The sequence below is a fragment of the Primulina eburnea genome, chromosome 1 (assembly GCF_022965805.1).
Source record: "Primulina eburnea isolate SZY01 chromosome 1, ASM2296580v1, whole genome shotgun sequence".
Classification (NCBI taxonomy): Eukaryota; Viridiplantae; Streptophyta; class Magnoliopsida; order Lamiales; family Gesneriaceae; genus Primulina; species Primulina eburnea.
The window spans coordinates 51540204-51564542 of NC_133101.1; the positions used below are offsets into that span (position 1 = coordinate 51540204).

General features: G+C 34.5%; 1 protein-coding gene across 1 annotated transcript; it reads right to left on the reverse strand.

The window, feature by feature from the left end:
- Positions 1 to 12317: 12317 nt before the first annotated feature.
- On the reverse strand, positions 12318 to 14058 carry LOC140812334 (ubiquitin-conjugating enzyme E2 19-like). Its single transcript, XM_073170583.1, has 6 exons — positions 13754 to 14058; positions 13325 to 13352; positions 13003 to 13230; positions 12850 to 12913; positions 12680 to 12739; positions 12318 to 12541 (listed from the first exon to the last, which is right to left on the reverse strand). Exons 1-6 carry the CDS (start codon positions 13891 to 13893, stop codon positions 12498 to 12500), a joined length of 564 nt encoding a protein of 187 aa, XP_073026684.1. The 5' UTR covers positions 13894 to 14058; the 3' UTR covers positions 12318 to 12497.
- Between the last annotated feature and the right edge of the window lie 10281 nt (positions 14059 to 24339).

Genomic DNA, 24339 nt, shown 5'->3' on the forward strand with positions numbered 1-24339 from the left:
GGATTCAATGATAGGATGTTCTCTTTTGAAATAGGACAAATACTTCCACAACGAAACATCATCTCCCTGGAAATTCAGCGAACCTTTTTTTAGGATTTAAATAAGAAAGTTCATGATTTCTTTGCAATGAACCATCCTCTCCAAGTTCCAGCCATCCCACACTACTGAGCAGGTTCACCTTGCTGCTCCACAATTTCCTCTTTCTTCATCCATATATCACTCTTTTTTTTATTGATCATCGTTGAGCCCCCACCGTGGACATATGGTTGCTAAAATGGATCATCAAATATGTTATTGCAGTCAAATGGCGTGACCACAAAGCATTTAAATCCGAATTTCACTCCGCCACTACTTTGCACAATGACGAAATTGCGCAGTACACCACCAATTTTGATTTTAACAAGTCCAACTATCACCACATAATGGTTACCAATGTCATCCATTTGGCTGTGAATTGAGTTGATATCTCTAATGTTTAGCCCTTTGTAGAAGGCCTAAAACAATATAAATATTAAAACATAGTATTATTGAGTATTAGCCTCGTAACAACTATAGAGAATAATTTGATATACTTTTCTAAGTCAAAAAAATCTCGGATAAGAAACTTTTCGACAATTGACAGGACGAGAATGCAAATGGTTGATTGCCTCAGTTGATGTCAAGGTCCTGAATGATTGGATTGTATGTCTTTCCTATTAAACACAAAAAGAAAAGCAATTGATAACAAAATCAACCTATGTGTACGCATATGACAATAACTTTTTACTCTTCCCTCAAAAAGTAAAAGTAGATTCTGCTCGAGCGAGTTAGTGTATATGGCGAACAAATTTAATCTTAAGTCTTGATATACCATAGAATGTGTGATACTTGAGCACCTAGTTCATAAATGACCTCCTTTCTGAGCGTTCGGCATCGTTGAGGAGTGGGGGCACCGAATATAAGTTTTTGTATACGTCAACTACGTCGAAACTATAACAATCTGAATTCTTGATGGTGATATTCAAAATCTTATAAAGAATTCGACACATGCAACAGCGCTCACAAATGCATATGCCAACATTTTTTTGGTAGCAGACGTGAGTTAAAAAAATTACAGTATCGTTTAGGAGTTTGGGCACCGAATACAAGTTGTTGTATACGTAATCTACGTAGAAACAATAACATTCTGAATTTTTTATGGAGATATTCAAAACCTTATAATGCATTTCTACATATGCAACGGCGCTTTCTAATGCACACGAGACAAATTTGCCTTGGTAGCGGACAAGGGATAAGAAATTGCGGCATCGTTGGGTAGTTGGGGCATCAAATACAAGTTGTCGTATACGTCAACTACGTCGAAAGAATAACAGTCTGAATTCTTGATGGTGATATTCAAAATCCTATAAAGCATTCGTCACATGTAACAGCGCTTACAAATGCACATGAACCAACTTTTCCTTGGTAGTGGACGAGATAAGAAATTGCGGCATCGTTTAGGAGTGGGGGCACCGAATATACCATACTTTGAAAAAATTTGGAGATGAGTATATTTGTAGATGATTATACTACACCTTCAAAATACTTCATGTGATGCATCAATTATACACAACTATCAACATCCCTCTTTTTTGTTTGCCAACTGAAGGCCACATTTTCAATTTTATATTTCAAAATTCCAGTAGATCCTTTAACATGATTGTTTGCTTTCAAGAACATAACTATTTCATTATACTACGAATTGAAAAACAGGAAATAAGAATGCATCATCTAAAACCAAATAATAATAATAATAATAATAATAATAATAATAATAATTATAATAATAATAATAATTATTATTATTGTTATAATAATAATAATAATAATAATAATAATAATAATAATAATAATAATAATAATAATAATGCATCACACCCAAAAGACTATATCCATCCACCAAATTCAGAAACAATTGCAATAGCGTTGTACTTTTCAAACACATGTCAAAATAATGAAAATTCAAGTATGTTAGGCAGTTTACCACTGTGTGTGCAGCCTGAAAGAAGGAATTTTCAGATTCATCAATGATCGAGCAAAACTTGCACAGTAAAATCTTCAATAAAAATAAATAAAAATTCAGGCTCGAAATAATCGCAAGTGCACGATGTCAAGTTATAGTAAAACGTATGAGAGTACGAGTATCGATTCCACAGAGATTGATTAGACAAATTTACTTTAAATTAAATTCTTTAATTAATTAAAACGACAATTGAATTACTTATTAAATAATTAATACTAGAACAATAAATTGAAACAAACACATTAAAAATACCATAAACTGAAATAATAAATAAACGAGTGTTAGGATCTCGGTTCACCTACCCGTCGTTAATTTAATTACTTAATCTCGACACTGATTTACGCTTTTGACAGGATTTCCTAAGCAATTAACATACTCTCTCGAGCTATGCTAAACTAATTCTACACGAAAGAATAATAAAATCTCTTTTATTATTTACTAACGGTGAATTGCATGTCGATCTGTGAAATCCCTTAGCTTTCTCTCTACTGGACTATGACTACCAACGTGTATCCAACTTCATATCTCTATGTAAATTGTAGATCCACGGATTATGCTACTCGTTCCTATCGCAAGTTGCTCTCTCGAACTCACCCACAATATTAGATATTATTAAAGTTAGCTAGGCTTTAACAATTCAATGTAAAATAATAGCATAATCAAGAATAAATCAAAAGTCGAGAATTAAATAATCAAACAACGGTTCGGGGTCGGATCCCCTAAATCCTAACTACAATAAAAGAGTAAAGAGAAAACGCTGTCGGGTCTTTGTTCCGGTTGAATTGATATGCGCTTGCTACAGTGATGCTCTGTCCTCGTGCGTCGCGCCTTCTCTTCCCCAAGACCTCTTTTGCTGCTGAATCTTCCTCCCCCCCAAGACCTCAGAAGTCGTCCCCCTTCCTACCATATCAGCCTTGGCCAGCAAATAAGGGAAGAAATCATCTTCAAAATCTTTCCAAAAATAGCTGGCGCTCGGGCGGTAGAAAAGTACCGCTCGAGCGCCACACCCTCTGTAATTCTCCTTGGCACATGCGGCATTCGCGCTCGGGCGGTAGAAATATACCGCTCGAGCGCCATGTCTTCTGTAAGGTGGCCTTCGGATGCTAATTCTCGCGCCCGGGCGGCAGAAAATTACCGCTCGGGCGCCGCTTCTTCTGTCCATTTCCTTCTGATTCTGTACACTTTTCTCCACTTTCAGTTTTTCGGCCATTTTACCTGCAAATTCGTCACACACCAGTGAGACATGATACTATGCAAATGATTACTCAAAAATAAACAAAATGTAAATGAAATGTACGCATGCACAATGCAAACACACCTAAAACTAATGCAATAAAACACGTAAAAACCACACCTATCAACCCCCTCATACTAACCTTTTGCTCGCCCTCGAGCAAAATAGGTTACAAGGCAAAACAAAAACAAAACAAAAACAAAAACAAAAATAATAAAAATGAATAAAAATAAAATACAACTAGTTCAAATGATGATATCATTGCTCAACTCATGCATCAGCAAATTTTTGTCATATTTTTCATCGATCCATGTTCAACACAAGTTATCGCACACCCCTTGAAATTTTCACACTACATTTTTCTGCAATGAACGTGAATGTGTGTGAGTGCAATGTTGTTTCCAGTCTCATGTATTTCCAGTAGATTCATTCTCAAAATTTGCAAGATAACTCGATCTACATATTAGTGCAGGTCCACTCTCATGCATCAGTCTCCACTCATTACCAACCAGTAAGTGCAACTTATTAGGATTTCATATTTGCACATTCGGATCCAGGAGATTATTTTTAGAGTAATGTCAATTGATTAAATAGCTTGGGAGTACACAGTTCATTTTCATTATGCACTTGTCAGATTTTTCATCTGACATTCCTCGTCTCCTTACATCTCCAACTTTTTAGCCCAAGAATAGGATTTCATTCTTTTATTTGGCTCCCCCTCACCTTACATCTCCTTTTTTCAATAGTTCCTTTTTACAAGAAACTTTTTTCTTTTTTTTTTTTTTGTGCACAATTTTCACTATGTATTCCATATTCAAATCCCTAACAAAAAAATTGCCTAATTCATTATTGTGCCACTGGTTAGTAATTTATTTCACAGACATGCACTCAAGTTCACCCGACAACTCATGTTTCTCAAATTCCCCACAAAAATTCAAAATTTCACTACTGTTCACACAATTCACTAGTTACAACATGTGTTTAAAAAATATTCAACATTCATGCAAAAATTTCATTATTCAACAACAGGGGTGTCTAAAACTAATGAAAAATCAAGATCAATGCATATGTCTAACACCAGTTCGCATTCATCATTGGCCAAATGTCATCATCCAAATTTTTTTTTTTTTAAGATACCAAATAACTAAAAGAATATAACCACCCAACCCCCTTATACTAAAGTCATGCATTGTCCCCAATGCATTAAACGACACATAAGAAAAGAGAAAAAAAAATCGACCAAACACCAACAACTAAATGCATGCATACAAAAAAAATAATAATAATAATAATAATAATAATAAAAATAATAAAAAAAATAAAAAAATGAAAATAAAAACTCCCCTGGTTGATTATAATGTAGTAGTTGCAGTTGGCCATCAATCTTTTCCTACTGTATGAGCTCCCGAGGCCATCAATCTTCCACGTCTCCAATATGCTCACCCTGCACAAAAAAAATTGAGCAAAATCAAATCACAAAGAAACAAGACTCAATGCAACAGCTAAAATTAAAATAAATAACTAAATATAAAACGCTTGGGTTGCCTCCCAAGTAGCGCATGATTTCTAGTCGTCGGTTTGACCCTCAGAAGCCCTTATCAAAGAGCGGCTGATGCCCAAAGTAAGTGTCATGTGACACCACATCTGGGTCTGGATTCCATATGCCCTCAAGTCTGGCTAGATATAGACACATTAAGCTCGTCACCTCAACAACACACAACTCTGAATAATCGGCATGAGATGAGAAAAACAGTGTCGGCACTCCTTTATCAGAAAATTCTTCAAAAATCTCTTCCGACCGAGGCTCACATACCAGCGAAGGCTCGAACAACTCTAGATTTTCAGTCTTATCCAAATCATTCTCACTATCTTGGTTGTTTGAGTCATCATCATCAAACCAAACCGGATCGATCACCGGTTGAGTATCTCGCTTCACTTCATGCTCTCGGCGACTCTGAAAGATGGATTTCTTGATATTCTCTATTTGCTCCTCAAGGTTGCGCAGAGAATTAATTTGCTTTTCTATGGCTGCTTCAGTCAGTGCCACATACCTATTCACGGTATCTTCTAGTTGAGTCGTGATCAGTTCATGGCTATCTCTCTCATCATTTTGAAACTCAAATGGTTGGTCTATAAACTCTGGGTAATGATCTTGTGTGTATTGATGACTCCAACACTGTGGTGAAAGATCCCAATACCTATGGTAGTCAAAGTCCGCCATATCACCCAACAAAAGTATCATTTCCTCATCATCTCGGCAAAATAGTGGACTGCCTGTTGTTAGTGCTCCGTCGATCACCCATCTTCGTGTTACTGCATCCAAACCATTAAGGAAAAATTTAAGAAGAGAATAGTTAGAAAAATCATGATACAGGAAATTGTTTCCTAAATAATTGAATCTCTCCCATGCTGCGTAAAAAGGCTCTCCGCGTTGTTGGGCAAATCTTGTGAATACTTTTCGATGAAACATCTCAAAGTATTGCACAAGAAAATTTCCTGCAAAAAGAAAATAGAAAACGGTAGATCACACAGGAATAAAATAAAATAAATAACAAAAAAAAAATTAAATTAACTAAAGAAAATAACAAAAAGAAAAATTTGTCAATTTCAATCCCCGGCAACTGCGCCAAAAACTTGATCGAGCAAAACTTGCACAGTAAAATCTCCAATAAAAATAAATAAAAATTCAGGCTCGAAATAATCGCAAGTGCACGATGTCAAGTTATAGTAAAACGTATGAGAGTACGAGTATCGATTCCACAGAGATTGATTAGACAAATTTACTTTAAATTAAATTCTTTAATTAATTAAAACGACAATTGAATTACTTATTAAATAATTAATACTAGAACAATAAATTGAAACAAACACATTAAAAATACCATAAACTGAAATAATAAATAAACGAGTGTTAGGATCTCGGTTCACCTACCCGTCGTTAATTTAATTACTTAATCTCGACACTGATTTACGCTTTTGACAGGATTTCCTAAGCAATTAACATACTCTCTCGAGCTATGCTAAACTAATTCTACACGAAAGAATAATAAAATCTCTTTTATTATTTACTAACGGTGAATTGCATGTCGATCTGTGAAATCCCTTAGCTTTCTCTCTACTGGACTATGACTACCAACGTGTATCCAACTTCATATCTCTATGTAAATTGTAGATCCACGGATTATGCTACTCGTTCCAACGCAAGTTCCTCTCTCGAACTCACCCACAATATTAGATATTATTAAAGTTGGCTAGGCTTTAACAATTCAATGTAAAATAATAGCATAATCAAGAATAAATCAAAAGTCGAGAATTAAATAATCAAACAACGGTTCGGGGTCGGATCCCCTAAATCCTAACTACAATAAAAGAGTAAAGAGAAAACGCTGTCGGGTCTTTGTTCCGGTTGAATTGATATGCGCTTGCTACAGTGATGCTCTGTCCTCGTGCGTCGCGCCTTCTCCTCCCCAAGACCTCTTTTGCTGCTGAATCTTCCTCCCCCCCAAGACCTCAGAAGTCGTCTCCCTTCCTACCATATCAGCCTTGGCCAGCAAATAAGGGAAGAAATCATCTTCAAAATCTTTCCAAAAATAGCTGGCGCTCGGGCGGTAGAAAAGTACCGCTCGAGCGCCACACCCTCTGTAATTCTCCTTGGCACATGCGGCATTCGCGCTCGGGCGGTAGAAATATACCGCTCGAGCGCCATGTCTTCTGTAAGTTGGCCTTCGGATGCTAATTCTCGCGCCCAGGCGGCAGAAAATTACCGCTCGGGCGCCGCTTCTTCTGTCCATTTCCTTCTGATTCTGTACACTTTTCTCCACTTTCAGTTTTTCGGCCATTTTACCTGAAAATTCGTCACACACCAGTGAGACATGATACTATGCAAATGATTACTCAAAAATAAACAAAATATAAATGAAATGTACGCATGCACAATGCAAACACACCTAAAACTAATGCAATAAAACACGTAAAAACCACACCTATCAATCAAACTTCCGGTTGTCTAGATACTGAATTTTTTGTTCACGAAAGTTGATAACAATTGCAGCGACATGGTAATTGAAACGAAATGGCAGGAAAATCTGTATTTCAAAATAAAGATAATTGTTAGTGAAATATTACTATTTAATAGCAATAAATTTCAAATAAAATCTAAAACAAGAATAATAAATATTTCCAATGTTTCTTACCATCTTCACCAAGCTCAAATCATAACTATTTTGGCTCAACCAACTATTCCAACAACTCCTCATACCAATTTTAGCAATGTCGATATCATTATCCATATAAACAAGCTTTCCAAAGAATCAAATACAATTCAGATTTCAACAACAATAAGAATAAATCTCAAAAAAAAATCACATGATAAAATTTTAAATCTTACGCTTTGGATGAGTTGAAGCAAAAACGACTGTGTTTCTTTCCAATTGCTTCTTTATCATGGATTGACAGAGACCATGCATCAATGAGAAAAAAAATATTTCGTTCAATGGATTCAATGATAGGATGTTCTCTTTTGAAATAGTACAAATACTTCCACAACGAAACATCATCTCCCCGGAAATTGAGCCAACCTTTTTTTAGGATTTAAATAAGAAAGTTCATGATTTCTTTGCAATGGACCATCCTCCCCAAGTTCCAGCCATCCCACACTCCTGAGCAGGTTCACCTTGCTGCTCCAGAAAAAAAAACTTTCTTCATCCATATATCACTCTTTTTTTCTCTTGATCATCGTTGAGCCCCCACCGTAGACATATGGTAGCTAAAATGGATCATCAAATATGTTACTGCAGTCAAATGGCGTGACCACAAAGCATTTAAATCCGAATTTCACTACGCCACTTGCACAATGACGAAATTGCGCAGTACACCACCAATTTTGATTTTAACAAGTCCAACTATCACCACATAATGGTTACCAATGTCATTCATTTGGCTGTGAATTGAGGTGATATCTCTAATGTTTAGCCCTTTGTAGAAGGCCTAAAACAATATAAATATTAAAACATAGTATTATTGAGTATTAGCCTCGTAACAACTATAGAGAATAATTTGATATACTTTTCTAAGTCAAAAAAATCTCGGATAAGAAACCGTTCGACAAATGACAGGACGAGAACGCAAATGGTTGATTGCCTCAGTTGATGTCAAAGTCCTGAATGATTGGATTGTATGTCTTTCCTATTAAACACAAAAAGAAAAGCAATTGATAACAAAATCAACCTATGTGTACGCATATGACAATAACTTTTTACTCTTCGCTCAAAAAGTAAAAGTAGATTCTGCTCGAGCGGGTTAGTGTATATGACGAACAAATTTAATATTAAGTCTTGATATATCATAGAATGTGTGATACTTGAGCACCTAGTTCATACATGACCTCCTGTCTGAGCGTTTCGGCATCGTTGAGGAGTGGGGGCACCGAATATAAGTTGTCGTATACGTCAACTACGTCGAAACAATAACAATTTGAATTCTTGATGGTGATATTCAAAATCTTATAAAGAATTCGACACATGCAACAGCGCTCACAAATGCATACGCCAACATTTTTTTGGTAGCAGACGTGAGTTAAAAAAATTACAGTATCGTTTAGGAGTTTGGGCACCGAATACAAGTTGTTGTATATGTAAACTACGTCGAAACAATAACATTCTGAATTTTTTATGGTGATATTCAAAACCCTATAATGCATTCCAACACATGCAACGGCGCTTTCTAATGCACACGAGACAAATTTTCTTTGGTAGCGGACGAGAGATAAGAAATTGCGGCATCGTCGGGTAATGGGGGCAGCAAATACAAGTTGTCGTATACGTCAACTACGTCGAAAGAATAACAGTCTGAATTCTTGATGGTGATATTCAAAATCCTATAAAGCATTCGACACATGTAACAGCGTTTACAAATGCACATGAACCAACTTTTCCTTGGTAGTGGACGAGAGATAAGAAATTGCGGCATTGTTTAGAAGTGGGGGCACCAAATATACCATACCTTGAACAAATTTGGAGATGAGTATATTTGTAGATGAGTATACTACACCTTCAAAATACTTCATGTGATGCATCAATTATACACAACTATCAACATCGCTCTTTTTTGTTTGCCAACTGGAGGCCACATTTTCAATTTTATATTTCAAAATTCCAGTAGATCCTTTAAAATGATTGTTTGCTTTCAAGAACATAACCATTTCATTATACTACAAATTGAAAAACAGGAAATAAGAATGCATCATTTAAAAACAAATAATAATAATAATAATAATAATAATAATAATACTGCATCACACCCAAAAGAGTATATCCATCCACCAAATTAAGAAACAATTGCTATAGCGTTGTACTTTTCAAACACATGCCAAAATAATGAAAATTCAAGTATGTTAGGCAGTTTACCACTATGCGTGCAGTCTGAAAGAAGGAATTTTCAGATTCATCAAACTTCCGGCTGTCTAGATACTGAATTTTTTGTTCACGAAAGTTGATAACAACTGCGGCGACATGGTTATTGAAACGAAATGGCAGGAAAATCTGTATTTCAAAATAAAGATAATTGTTAGTGAAATATTACTATTTAATAGCAATAAATTTCAAATAAAATCTAAAACAAGAATAATAAATATTTCCAAAGTTTCTTACCATCTTCACCAAGCTCAAATCATAACTATTTTGGCTCAACCAACTATTCCAACAACTCCTCATACCAATTTTAGCAATGTCGATATCAATATCCACATAAACAAGCTTTTCCATAGAATCAAATACAATTCAGATTTCAACAATAAGAATAAATCTCAAAAAAAAAAATCACATGATAAAATTTTAAATCTTACGCTTTGGATGAGGTTGAAGCAAAAACGTCTGTGTTTCTTTTCAATGAGTAAAAAATATTTCGTTCAATGGATTCAATGATAGGATGTTCTCTTTTGAAATAGTACAAATACTTCCACAACGAAACATCATCTCCCTGGAAATTGAAAATATATAAGAAAATCAGAATATTTTTTGCTTATAAAATAATACGTTTTTCACAAAAAGTAATATTTTGCATAAAATACTCGAATTATAGCTTCATTAATAACTTACTCTTTACTCAATGTCTCATCAACAAAGAGACAATGATCAACCAATTCTTTCTGTTGTTGATCAAAACCAGATTGGAAATTTTTGTTGTTATTAATGAATTTTGAAAGATAACCAATCTCTTCATTATTAAGCCAAAAATTTTCAGTTCCAACATCAAATGAATTTGTTTCACCCCTTTAATTATAAAATCCATCGATAATTTCCTCTTCTCCAACACCATTTCCATATTCAACTTCAACATCTTGTCCATGATCCAGTGTCAGGAGATCAAATGTGGGCGTCTCTTGAGTCAACTTTTTAACAATCTCAAAATTTTCAAATACTTCATCAATATATTTCTCAACTCTAGGATCAGAAAATAAGTTTTGACTATCTGACAAAACATGTGATTGAGAACTTCCAACATCCTTCTTTTCCATTGTCTTCATTTGTTTCAACAAATTCATCATGTGATAGTTTGAAACCACTGAAATGTCCCTCTTCAGCAAAAGCAAAGTCTCATGTGCTCCCTAAACTTGTACAATAAATAAATTGATTAATAATCAAGGAACAAAAAGAAAATCAAATAGTAATAAAACATGGATGATGAATCAGGTTAAAAAAATCTGTTTCACAAAATATGACCCTTGAGACAGTCTCACACAAATTTTTGCGTTTTATGTTTTTGTTTTTTGTGAATTTAATGATGATGTGATGTTAATGTATGCATTGTCATATTCAATTTTTAATATATCTTTCAACTTTTTTACAGTTTAAATTATATTATATCATAAATACTAAATATGACAATTCATATATTAACATCACATCAACGTTATATATATATATATATATATATATATATATATATATATATATATATATATATATATATATATATATATATATATATAGAGGTAAAAAAATTATTAGTTTAATCTAGAGGTAAATTGTTTTTAAACCCCAACTTCTGTCATGGAGAAAATGTTTTTGTACTATCTTATTCACAAAAATGTACTCTTATTGCTCACATATTTTTTCACGGATGAATTTAGGTATAAAAGATTGAAAATATATATTTGAATATCAACTAATTCGAATATGATAAAAAAAAAAATTGAGTACAAAATTAAAACATGTTATTGATACCAACACTTACTATACATGCTTGAATACAAATTTAAGAAATTTTAGGCACACAAATATTAATCAGTATATGATTTATATATTTATGGTATCAATTTTCTAAAATTGTGTACAAAATAATTATTAACAATTTTAGTTTAGATAAATAAAATGTAAAACACATATATGTAGAATATTTTATCACAACAAAGACCTGTTATTGTATCAGATTTAAAATAGCTGGTATCGAAAATTCATATATATTCAATTATTTGTATCTATATTTCATATCGGAGAGCATATGTGAGCCCAAAAAGTGCGGAAAATTTTCTTGTGGAATGTAGAGTTCGTACATTCTCCCTGATAGCGACTCACCGCAAGTAGTATTTTAACTGAAATAAGAAGTTAAAACATATTTTAATAAAATATATTTTTTTACATGTAAAATAGTATTATCATATATTATTATTATCTTTACTTAAAACACAAATCATGCACAATGTCTCCATATAAAATTAAAAATATTATAGCATATGAAATATTTCTATATATTAAGTATCCTAAATTTGTATCACAACATCAAATCAATTTAGAACTGGAAAATGGAACATTCCCTAAATTTGTATCACAACATGAAATTAATTTATAATCTTATTTTAAGTTTGATCATTATTAAATTATTCAATCTCTTTAATTTAAAAATCTCCTTGATATAATACACAATCGATGACTGTGTGATCCTCAATGATGCAATTGTATCGTAGTAGGAGAACCGTTAACATTCTTATTTTTGAATTTTGTTTGTTTTACATATTTGGTCATTGGGCCATTCATGGAAAGTTCGAAAATCTAACATTCTGAGCCAAGATTTCTATTAACGTAAAAGAACAATAAAAAACAATCAACAGACATCAATTTTTCCCACAAGCAAAGAGCTATGCTAACATGTAAAAAACCAATCTCTTCCTTTATAGAGAAGAAATTGAGAAGTAGTACTTGGATCAACATTTCACAGCAAAAAATATTAGGCGGATTGCTTGTACAATTTCTCGACCATCTTCCTATATTCTGCAATTGACAAAGCAACAAAACCCAAATCAGACATATACCCATAGCTTTTCAGGGATTTATAAAACTGAAAGATAGCATACCATGAATTTGTCAAGGCGACTAACAGATCTCAAGTAAGATAGCGTGTGATATTACCTTCTTGGTTTTCCCAAAGTGTAGCCGCCACGTTGTTAAGAGGTGAGCTTGTATTTGGCTCTATAATACCATCAGAAGCAGGAAAATAAGATCAGAGACAGTCACGGAAGGCATCCAAAGGGTTAATTTCTCGAATTTTAGGCCAATGAAGGAAGGAAAATGTATTTTACCTCCAAGTAAACTCTGAATTGATAGCAAGATAGTCCTCACATCATAAGCAGACGACCATTTATCCTGTGAAAATTACGGGAAAAAATAATCAAATTACATGAAAACAATGGCTAATGCATTCAAGAACACAGTAGCTGCAATTCACTAGCAACCTGTAATATATCCAGGCATATGTTCCCGTGCAAATCCACATTGGGATGGAAGCAACTGGTCTCAAACTTAACCTTCGGAGGTTTAAAAGGATAATCAGCTGGGAAGGAAAGGGATAGTTTGTACTCCGTTCCTTGGAAAACCGTATCTTTGCTCCCCGTAATTGTTCCTTTCCAGCAGAAAATGTTGTCCTCCTCTGGAAATGCTGATATGCCAGCATCACCACCCATCTAAAGATAATTTCAAGACAACAAGAAAGTTCATATAAATTTTACATTTAAGGCCCTCAAATAAAATACTTGGTGGAATTTCATAGTCACTCACCATAAGTGCCATGAGCTCAGATTGTAACCTGTTCATTGGATCGACAAGAGTTAGACTTTGCCGTAACGTCAGAGTAGCAAGGGCATTATTACCACAACATTTTTGGTTCCATTAGAGACAAAGGAAACAATTGAAAAAAATAAAAACAAATCAATATATATCGCTATTAAAAAAATTCTATGAATAACTCAAAGAGATCGGGGATTGGCCCGTGTTTGCGTAGATAAAAATCACACGAAATTCACACCCACAAATTTAAATCGCCCTCGCCCTCGCCCTCGCCCTCTCAGGATAAAAAATCAGGACGAGGGATCATAAAAACCCTAAAATACAACACATGGATCATCATATAATAAGAGTCTACAGGGTCAACAGAAATATCAAGAAAATTAGGGCAATTAGAAAATTCCAGAATTCATCGTCTCATACCTTCTCAAAACAGACTGCGTATCCACTGTTTTCGCGGTGGGCAAAGGCTGCTTTGATGGCACCGCCGCCGGAGCATCAGCCACTGGGGTGTTTGTGTTGGGGTTTCTGTCTTGGCTGTAGGAGTTGTTTACATCGGACATCTTCAATTCTCACTCGTTTTAAATCCCAAAAATCGAGTCCAAGATTTGAAAATTAAAGTGTTGGAACTGCAAGATTTCGACTAAATCGAAGAAGAAGAAGAATGGATGGATCCTGTTCTTCTTAGATTAGCCAACGGCGGAGAGATACGGAGTGAATAGAGCACGATGAATAAAAATGCCCTCAGTTAGGTTATATATCATATGAATTAATTCAAATTAAAATGTTGACCGTTGCAGAATCTGCGGAAAAGTCTTGCTGTGTAACGGCTAGATTTTATTTGATTTCATATTTTAAAATATAGGCCAGTTTGCTCTCCATGGTATCGGGCCGGCACCCAAATCTGTGACCCATTTAAACTGTTATTATGTTAATAATGATAAAAAAAAAAAATTGATGACGATGGAATCCACCATCGTTATATTTTTATATGCACTAGGTAAACTTTTGGACTAATACAAATATGCAATAGCATATAAATCATGTCAATCAATTAAACTTTATTGGACGAACTCTATGTTATAAACTCGATTGATAAAGTATGAGTTGATAATATAAATTGTTATTATATTAATATAAGTACTGGCCCACCCCAATAGTTAAATTAAATGTAGAATTGAACCTCTTACTAAAGTATTATTTTTTATGCTAAAAATACTAATTTTTTATTGTAAATATAGATATGATTGATCTGTCTCAAATATTAGGATCCGTGAGACGGTCTCAAATGAAACTCACTCTTAAAAGAATTGGAGACATTTTAAGTTCATGCAATGCAAAACAGAGCATACCAAATTAACACTCCCTCTTTAGTATTTAGGGTAAGTACTCCGGTTCTCTTTTAAAACCAATGGTTCTAGTTTGGATTATAGGTGGGTGAATCAGAACCTAACATACAACTCCTATTATAGCTAACCAATACAAAATAAAATGTATTCATAAAAAAGTTATAATCTTAAAAAATAAGAAGTTGACATATCTAAGAAAATGAGAAATTACAAATTTCATCTTCTAAATTTGTATTATTATTTATTTATTTTTGTAAATCGTCAAAGTTTGGTTTTAGTCCAGTAAGTTGGTCTTTTTAAACTTTTAGTCTTTTTTACTCGGGATGCTGATGTGGAGGCAGACATATCGTTAATATGTGACGTAATAACGTTATGTTAGAGCATTGGTAAAAATGTCTCAAAGTGAAACAAATAAACTTAACAAAAGGAAAATAGCCAAAATTGATATTTTTCTGTCTCCATGTAAGTATTAAAAAAAAAGAAAAAAAACCAAAACATAACCTAACTAAAATGACAGAAACCCAAATTTGAATATTTATAGAATCAAAACACAAAATATGCAAACTTAAAAAGATCATTTTGACTAATATTCTCTTAACAAATTAAGAACAAACTTCGATGACTTATATAATCAAAGCCCAAACTACACAAATTTACAAGACAAATTTTGTATTTTTAGAAAAAAATTATGTTAAAATGAAACTTATTTTTACAGATTAAAGATCACAAATTTCGATCTGGATCGCTCACCTACCGAGAGAAACATATGATTATACATCATAATTTATTGCAGATAATTATATTTACACTCTATTTTATGTTATATACACTCTGCTTATAACATGTAAAATTTATTTAGAAGTAGAGTGAAAATAACATAAAATAAGATGTAAATAATAATACCCTTTGAAAGTGTGTTAGATTGTTGTTTCCATCTTAATTCAAATGTTTATAGTAGCTTTAAGTCACCATCCTCATCCATAAACAAGAAAATTAATACATTAAAAAATCATGATAATCACTCATCATTACAATGTTTACAACTTATACATTGTATAGATAGTTGGTACGAAACTCTTGATCTTGATCCAACCTTGATTCAAGTTTTGTGATAATTTATATTAAAAATAAACACTTTATTCTTATCTTTCTATTTTTTATCCTTATTTTATAAATCATTTACCACCCGTCCAAAGAACTTGTCGGTGCAAGAGTCTTGCATGAAAATGACATATAAAGAGAAATATTTAAAATAACATGTATGAAAGCTTCTCTTTATTCATCAACAAAAGAAAATGTTGGGAAATAATATGTTTCGAAGTTGGACAAACCAATCAGCAACCAAACTGAAAACCCGAACTGAATAGAGACTGAACTGGTAACACATAAATTATCTCATAACTGAAGAAGACTTATCGAACTGAAATAGACTAAGTAGAACTGAGGTTAATAAACAAAAGTTCTCAAAAATATAATAAGTCTCAAAATTGATGAATCAGATATTGACAAACAGATTGGATATCATAGTTAAAGATCAAAACTGAATGTACTATTCACAGAATTGATATAGCTAAAATGAAACTAAAGCTAACAGAGCGTTCAAAATGAAAGGACATCAGTTAGAACATATTATCAAAAATAAACCAGCTGAGCATATCAGTCGGCGCGCAACAGTCTGATACATCGTACTATTGTTAAAAAGGATGTCTACATGGACAAAAAGACGACTCAACGTACATAATTAATTAATGCATTCAATGTGACCGTTAGAATCAAAGACTATAAATAGCTGAGAAATCCAGTTGTGGATAAGACACGATTTTTTACGCAAATATCAATTACACAACTACAAAAAGAACAATCAGTTATTAGTCAGTTGCGATTCATTCTTAAGTTTACAGCTAGTTTGTAAATCTCAAATTAAATCTCACACTTCACTGATTTATTCGTAGCAATCAGGCCACTCATTTGAAAAATTAAATTATCAACTGATAAGTGTAAGAAAAGCTAAAAGTTTTAGTTTGATAGTATTTAAGTCCAAATTGAAATGAGTTAATACATCTGTTGTAATTAATCAAAATTTTTTAGCGAAAACCTATCTTTGAGATAGAAAAGGTCACATAGGAGCATTTGAAGTCTCCGAATATCCATAAAAATCGGTGTATTCATTTATCCTTATCTTTAGTTTTTACAGTACCCTAGCCAAGCTATTTAAATCTATCTTTCAATTTATTTCTGCACTATTTTATTTAACCGATCTATATTGACGTACAATATTTCGAGATCAGTTCCTCAAAGAACTGATTCACATTCGAAAAAAATCCAAAAAACATATAAGTATTTATTCAACCCTCCTTCTAAAAACTTTACCCATATTAACCGATCCTAACATCTAATAACCATGACTTCATTCAACAAGATTCATATGTTCTCCAGAGAAGAATTTGATGATTGAAAAATTAGAATGCAGGCTCATTTAGATTGACAAGATGATGATATGTGATATGTCATAGCTGATGTACCAATGCATATAATGAAAGTTGCTCTAACTGATGGAGCACCTCATCTTATTGAGAAACCACGTGATGACTGGACAAGCGGAGACAAAATAAAATCTAAGTTGGATAATGTTTCCAATTATATATTATACAAGACGCTGCATATGAACACATTCAGCAAAATAAAGATGTGTAAATCTACCAAAGAAATTTGGGAGAAACTGATTCAGCTATGCGAAAAACAATGAGCAAACCAAGGAAAATAAACTTTAAGTTGCTGAACAGAAATTCGACAAATAATGAAATCTGGTGAATTGTTGAATGAATTTGAGGAACGAGTAAGCATCATTGATGTATTTTAATTTTGTTAGTTTCTTTTATTGTTTGGTAGTGATTAATTGAAAAAAACTAGAGATACTTTTATAATAATGTGACACATATTTTTTTCTCAATTATGCCCCCTTCAATTCCAAATTCAATGAAGATTTCCTCCTCTTTTTTTTATGTAACACAAACTTTGGTGGGTGAAAATTCGATTAATATCTTTTTTCCTTCGTGTTAACAGCATTAGTCGTATAAAAAAATTAATATTTTAGCTTTGTAAATCATCATTAAAAATAACTCATTTTTCTTGCATCTAAACTCACCAAGAAACAAAATGATATTTTGCTAATTCATGAAAGCATATACAACGAAATGTGCGAGAGACCACACTAGGGCAGCACGCAAAAGAAGAAAATGATCCAGATCTATGAGGAGTGCACGCTAGGGCGGTGAACTTTGGCTACCCGAGCACACTTGAGTGAAGAGAAAAAAATAAATCTGGGAGTAGTTTGCGCTGAGGCTGTAGAATTTGACCGCCTTAGCGCGGTGCGATAAGGAAACAAGATTTTGCTCGATTTGTTTATGATTTTCTGGACTCTTTGCTACATGAGTAGACATAATACATGAGATCTGATCATCATCCATCACTTTTTACAAATCACTTTGACTTCGGAGAGCCTCTGCACGTGAAGAACGACAACCAGAGTCAAGGAGACAAGCAAGAAGACAAGATTTCGCACAATGTTTTCTCGTTATTCTCTTTATTTTCTTCTCCTATCTTTGGTGAAGAACATTTATTTAATTAATGTTTTGCGATGAAAACTGGAAGCTAATTTTCATTATTTATTAGGATTTAGATGATCCTACCCCAAGTTGTTGGTATAAATTCGATTAATTCACGACTCTTGCTTTATGTTTGATTTTTGATACTGTTTTTCTTTGAATTTTAGTCTAGATAACTTCTTTAATCTATAATATTGTTATTGAATTCGAGAGAATATTTTGCAATAGGACGAGTAACATAATCCGTGGATTTATAATTTACATAGAAATGTTAAATGAATACACGTTGAAAGGATCGGTTAGTAGGTGATAAGTGTTTAGAAGGGGGGTTGAATAAACACTCACTGATTAATAAATTCTTTTCGAATAAAGGGTTCAGTTTAATGACAAACTGACACTCGGTATCTCGTCTGTCGATAACAATCAATTTAATTGAAAAACAGTTGCGGAAGTAAACTGAATGAAAGATAGAATAACTGAAAGTAACTGAAATAAAAAGCACACAATATGTTTTTGGATGTTCGGAGAATAGAATAACTCCTACGTCACCTCTTCTATCACGAAAATATGATTTTCACTAAAAGACTTTGATCGAATACACACGTTATACTGACCCACTTCAGTTTGGACTTAACACTGCCAAGCTGAAACTCTTAGTTCACAATAAATTTTACAGTGTGACTGAATATAACACAAGTGAATAAATCTAATAAAGATTTCAAGTGCTAACAATCTCGTAAATGTAGCCTTGATTTCTACTGATAAATTTGATAAGAGTGAGCTCTTGATATCTGAATACGAGTTGTGAATTTAGCAAAGTAACAGCAAGCTTGATTAGAATAGTAGATCGCGTGTTGTTTTGTCAGCTGCCTTCTTCACCTATTTATAGGCTTCCCTCTCAACCGTAATATTAAATAACATTTGAATCTTTATATCTGTTGATTTGCACGTCGATATTATCTGACAATCGTACACTAAAATCTCTGAAATGCGATTTTCCACTAATAGTTGCAGTCTGTTGTACTATTTGTCGGTTGTCGTTCTCAACGTGTTCAACTGAGAGATCAACTCAAAGATACTTTGCTGGAAAACTCATAACTGGTTGTTTTCTATTGATCAGTTCCCAACTGATCAGTCAGTTAGATTTTGCTTCAATTGATGATGTGGATAATATTTAGCTGGTACACATTAATCTTAAGCTAATGACAACTATCAGTTGTAATATTTGAGTCAGTTAAGCTCGTTGCCTTTGATCAGTTATTCTAATACGTTTCGAAGCTTAGTTTGTCAAATCACTGAAATTTAGTTTCCAACAATTTCACCATTTTTGGTGTTTGACAAAACTCAGAATATAATAAACTGATCCCTTGAAGTAAAAGAATTTTTTTAATCATTGTAGATAAAATAATTTCTAGTGTACAGATTCGTACAAAGAAAACAAATAATCTTCAACAAATAACTGACAAAAATGTCTCTTCGGCTGTATCCTCTCTTATTCTGTAATGCCCGAGAATTATAGAATTGATAAACTAAGATTATCAAGTTTCATTAACTAGAGACTCGGAAGATATGAGAATGCATGACATGCAATGAGGGAAGAAAAGACATGAGAAAATAGGGTTTGCAAGACCGCACCCGCGCCCAGAACAGGAGTGCACCCGCGGTCATGCAATGATGAATTTTTGCAAGAAAGGCCGAAGCCACACCGCACCCGCGGTGCAACCAAGACCGCACCCGCGGTTGAGTGGCAGAAAGTTGGGAGTTTTTGGAAATGGCCAGACCGCACCCGCGGTGCTAACAGGAGAGCACCCGCGGTGGGGTCACCGCACCCGTGGTACAAGACATGACCGCACCCGCGGTCATGCGTGTTGCATGGAAAATGATGCCACGTTTCCAGATTTGCATGCAGTATATATATAGATGATTGCCACGTTTTCTTCAGAATTTCAGAAAGGAAATCGAGAGCTTTGGGAGAGAAGTTGGTTTCTTAAGTTAGAATTGATTTACAAAGAATCCGTCTATCAGAATTCGAATCCGAACGCAGTATCGTGTTCCTCTCGATTGGAGCTACGCAAGGACGTAAGTTTTATTACGTTTTGAGATGTTTTAGAAATATCATATTGTCAGAACTGTATGTGATTCAGATATGGCGTTTATACTACCGTAGATATTGTATAATCGAAGTCAGATTTCAGAATACACTATTTCTGTGATTGTTATGAATTGTGAAAGATATTGATTGAGATTTTGATATCAGAATTGTGTATTACTGATTTTGAATATACCGATATTCAGATTATGAGTTCTGGTAGTATATATGTGATGTTCAGATTGACGGGGTATTCAGATTGTATGGCTATGCCGTAGAAACATCACTTGATTTAGATTGATCAGATTCAGTATTGATTGAAATTGATCAGACTCCGTAATTATTCAGATTGTATCTTGTTCAGATATTGATCAGATCGTATACTGATTTGTGTATTGATCAGAACAGATTGTGTATTGAGTTATTCATTGATACAGTGTATTTATATTGTCATGTCAGATCGGATATGGACAGACTGAACTTCGAGACTTCGTCTTCCTCAGACGGGGACGACAAAGGTATAATTCATGTGATATTCGGGAAGAAACAACTCAATTGAGATCACCATTTGAGTTGCCCAATAAATCACATACTATATTCTTGTTTATAGATTTGTTTATAGAACTTGTATGCAAATCTTGCTATGCTTTGTTTACAGATCATGTTGCATTGCATTAAGATGATTATGCTTGTTTACAGATTGTGTATTCATGCATTAAGATAGGAAAGTCTGCGAGATCATCCAGACTTCTAGACGTTCGGCGATATCACAGCTAGGGGAAGATCATCGCCCCTATTGTAGACGTGGATACAGATCAGGCCGAAGTCTAGGAATAAGACGGACAGCACCTCGATTGGGAGGGTAGGTGACAGACAGTGCCGTCTTATTCATCCCGAGATCCCTAGAGTTATAGTCGAGTCGAGTCGAGTCTAGACATGATTTGACTAGAACTGCATGTGTTTAGAGATGTGGTTTCATAGATTATGAAACCCAGGGTTATTGCTTTCAGTCATGATAGCATGTTTATATGAATTGAGTTGAATTGCATGTTTATCTGAATTGAGTTGCATGCTTATTTTGATTTGACTTCATAGATTATGAAATCTATTACTTTTGAATATGAACATGATAGCATGTTTTATGATTTAGATTGTTTTATACGTGCTTACCATGTTTTATACTGGGATTTATCCTCACCGGAGTTATCCGGCTGTTGTCTTGTTTTGTATGTGTGCATGACAACAGGTGGGGCAAGATCGGGGTCGAGAAGATGACGAGAGGAGACGAGTTAGCGTGGTGGTTCCGGACTTGGATAGATTTGGGTTTTATTACTTGAACTATAGTAGTTGAACCTTAAATTAGTTAAAAGATTGTTGTATCTTTATACTGAATTGTAGTGTATACAGATATGTATATTTTGTAGATCGCCATTACCTTCCGCACGTTATTCTAAAAAGAAAAATTTTTAGACCCTGTATTATCTTAATTGATAATTAATTCCCAAAGATGATTAGCGTCCGGGTGTGAAGATCCGATTCTTCCACCATTTAATTAAATAGTTGCAAGGGAAATCTTAACATAAAGTTTTTGGTATTGTATAAGAATAAGACTTGCATAGTAGAGAATATTTTTATGGGATATGTGGAGATACTATGGGACATACAATATGGTATGGATATATTGTGTTTAAGCATAATTATTTTCGAAAATCTGAGGAAGGGATCTACAAGGTTGGAAATATCATACAATTTTAGGGGAATATTGCTAGAGAGAAATTCGAAATCCTCCCATATTAGTTTGCCTAAAGATGGTGGTGCCTAGATATTGATATCATGCTAGATTGAACCAAAAATGGGAAACAAATCCTTCCTCCCTCCTACACCATATTTTCGAATTATGCAATGAGTGGGAATCAAGGATTTAATCTCACCATTTTAGTAATCAAATTTTCGAAAAAGGGCAAGGGGATTGGAATCAAAATTGTGAGATTTTGCAATAGTTTTGGTAAGATTTTAGTGCCAAAATTATCTCCACCCTTCTCCCCTATAAATACCACATCAAAGCTTAGAATTTCCTACACTATAATTTCGAAATTCTCCTAGCTAAACCTCGAAATTCCAGCAACTTTTCCTTAGCGAAGCTCTGCCCAAATATCGTCTCAAAACCGTCCAAGGAACCAAGCCGAAGCGCTGCCGAGTGAGGAGCACGAAGCGATCCACTTTTAAAGCCTAGCAACCTACGTTTTTAGCATCCCAATACACGGTAAGTGGGCTTGTTTTAAGACTTTAAAATTTCGGAATTGAGTATGCATGTTTTTGATTTTTAAACGAAAAAAATAAATAGTCGAGTACAATCTTCTTCCTACCTTTCTTGTATTGTCATACGATTTTAAACGCACTGTGAGGAGTCAACTGTATATGGGAGGGAATCCCAACCACGACGTACCCTTACGCGGTGGGGGACATAACCGCTATACGGCCTCGCCCCCTTAGAGGAGTAAAAATTAGGGACTGACGTCAGTAAACCGTAGAAAGTAGATGAGTCGCAGTGCTGTGTCAAAGTTTATGCATGTGTTATGAAATACGGATGAACTCATGAATTATGTTTCGAAATTTTGCATGTTGTATTTATTGTGCTCGATTTTCCCCCATTTACTGAGTATTCCCAAATACTCACCCCCTTACGACCCTCCCCAGATAAGTCCGAAGAACAGATCGATGACGAAGAATCCGAGCAGTTTTGGGGATGGTGAATGCTCGAGAAAGATTTAATATGTTTAAGCTATTTTATTTCAGTCTTACGTTTCCGCATTGTAAACTCTGTCGTTTAGTTATTTTGGTGATTGTAAAACATTGGTTATTTAATTTGAGGTTATGATATATAAACTGGTTCGGTTTAAACTGTGCTACGAAAGGCTTGTCGTTTTAAATTGTGTGATTGTAAACGACGCCGGTGTCAACTCCGAGTTTCGGGGCGTGACATTTAAGTGGTATCAGAGCCGCCAGGTTCATAGTCCGGTTGGGAAAAATCGATTTTCAAAAAAAAAAAAAAAGCAAAAAAATTTCGGTGGAATTTTAACTCGAGGCCGATGCTATCCCCTCCGAAACGGCCCAACGATCAAGACTCCCCACCCTAACCGGGAGCCCCAGCGAAAAATCGCGAAATTCCTTCGTTTAGGCCTCCGAAACCTCGATTTTGCCGTTTTAGGAAAGTTTTGTAACCCCTAGAACTTTTCGTAGGAAACTCCAAATTCGATTCCGTCAACTGTTCTGGAATCCTCTCGACATATGCTTCGAACCCATATGTCTAATTCCAAACTTTCCATTTTTGGAAAAAAAAATTATATATATTTATTTAAATTTCGAAAATTTCATATGTATTGCATATTTTCACTTGTTATATACTGTTTATTTCGGATTCTGAGCATTTCCGTTTTTGATTTCAGGAAATGGCTCCATCTACTCCCCTGCGACCCCGTACTCGTTTCCAAGCTGCCCTTCGTCTGAAGGAGCTTGCCCTTCACTACCAGTCACGCCAGATTCGGCGACTTAGAGCCCGATTAAGCGAGAGGAGGAGTGAGGTCGAAGCCTTAACAGCCGAGAAAGAAGAGATTCAGGTCCGCCTTAATCAGTCTATCTATCAGGGGGAACTAGTTAGGGGAGATAACATGGACCTACGGGATGTCATAGAAATGTGTAAGTATCAAAATGGGAAGCTACAAGAGGATGCGGATCGCTGCCGCAAGGAACTTGAAGAGGAGAAACAGCAGAATGCCAGAGGTAAGAGAAGGCTAGAAAATTCTTGTGAGGCCATGAACAGTCTAGCATATGTGAACCAACGCCTGGTCCAGCAAGCTGAAGCCCTAAAGAATAAGATCAAGGAAAATAAGGAGAGGTACGAGCTTACGCTACCAGAGTACCGTAGATCTGTTGGACGAGGCAGAGGCAAATGCTCATGAGTGGAAG

Excerpts from the sequence above, each read along its gene's own strand:
- LOC140812334 (XM_073170583.1), bottom strand. The coding sequence starts at position 13,893 with ATGTCCGATGTAAACAACTCCTACAGCCAAGACAGAAACCCCAACACA. Across the intron at positions 13,353-13,753 it reads ACGCAGTCTGTTTTGAGAAG|GTTACAATCTGAGCTCATGG; the intron begins GTATGAGACGAT and ends TCCAATGAACAG. Across the intron at positions 13,231-13,324 it reads CTGAGCTCATGGCACTTATG|ATGGGTGGTGATGCTGGCAT; the intron begins GTGAGTGACTAT and ends AATTATCTTTAG.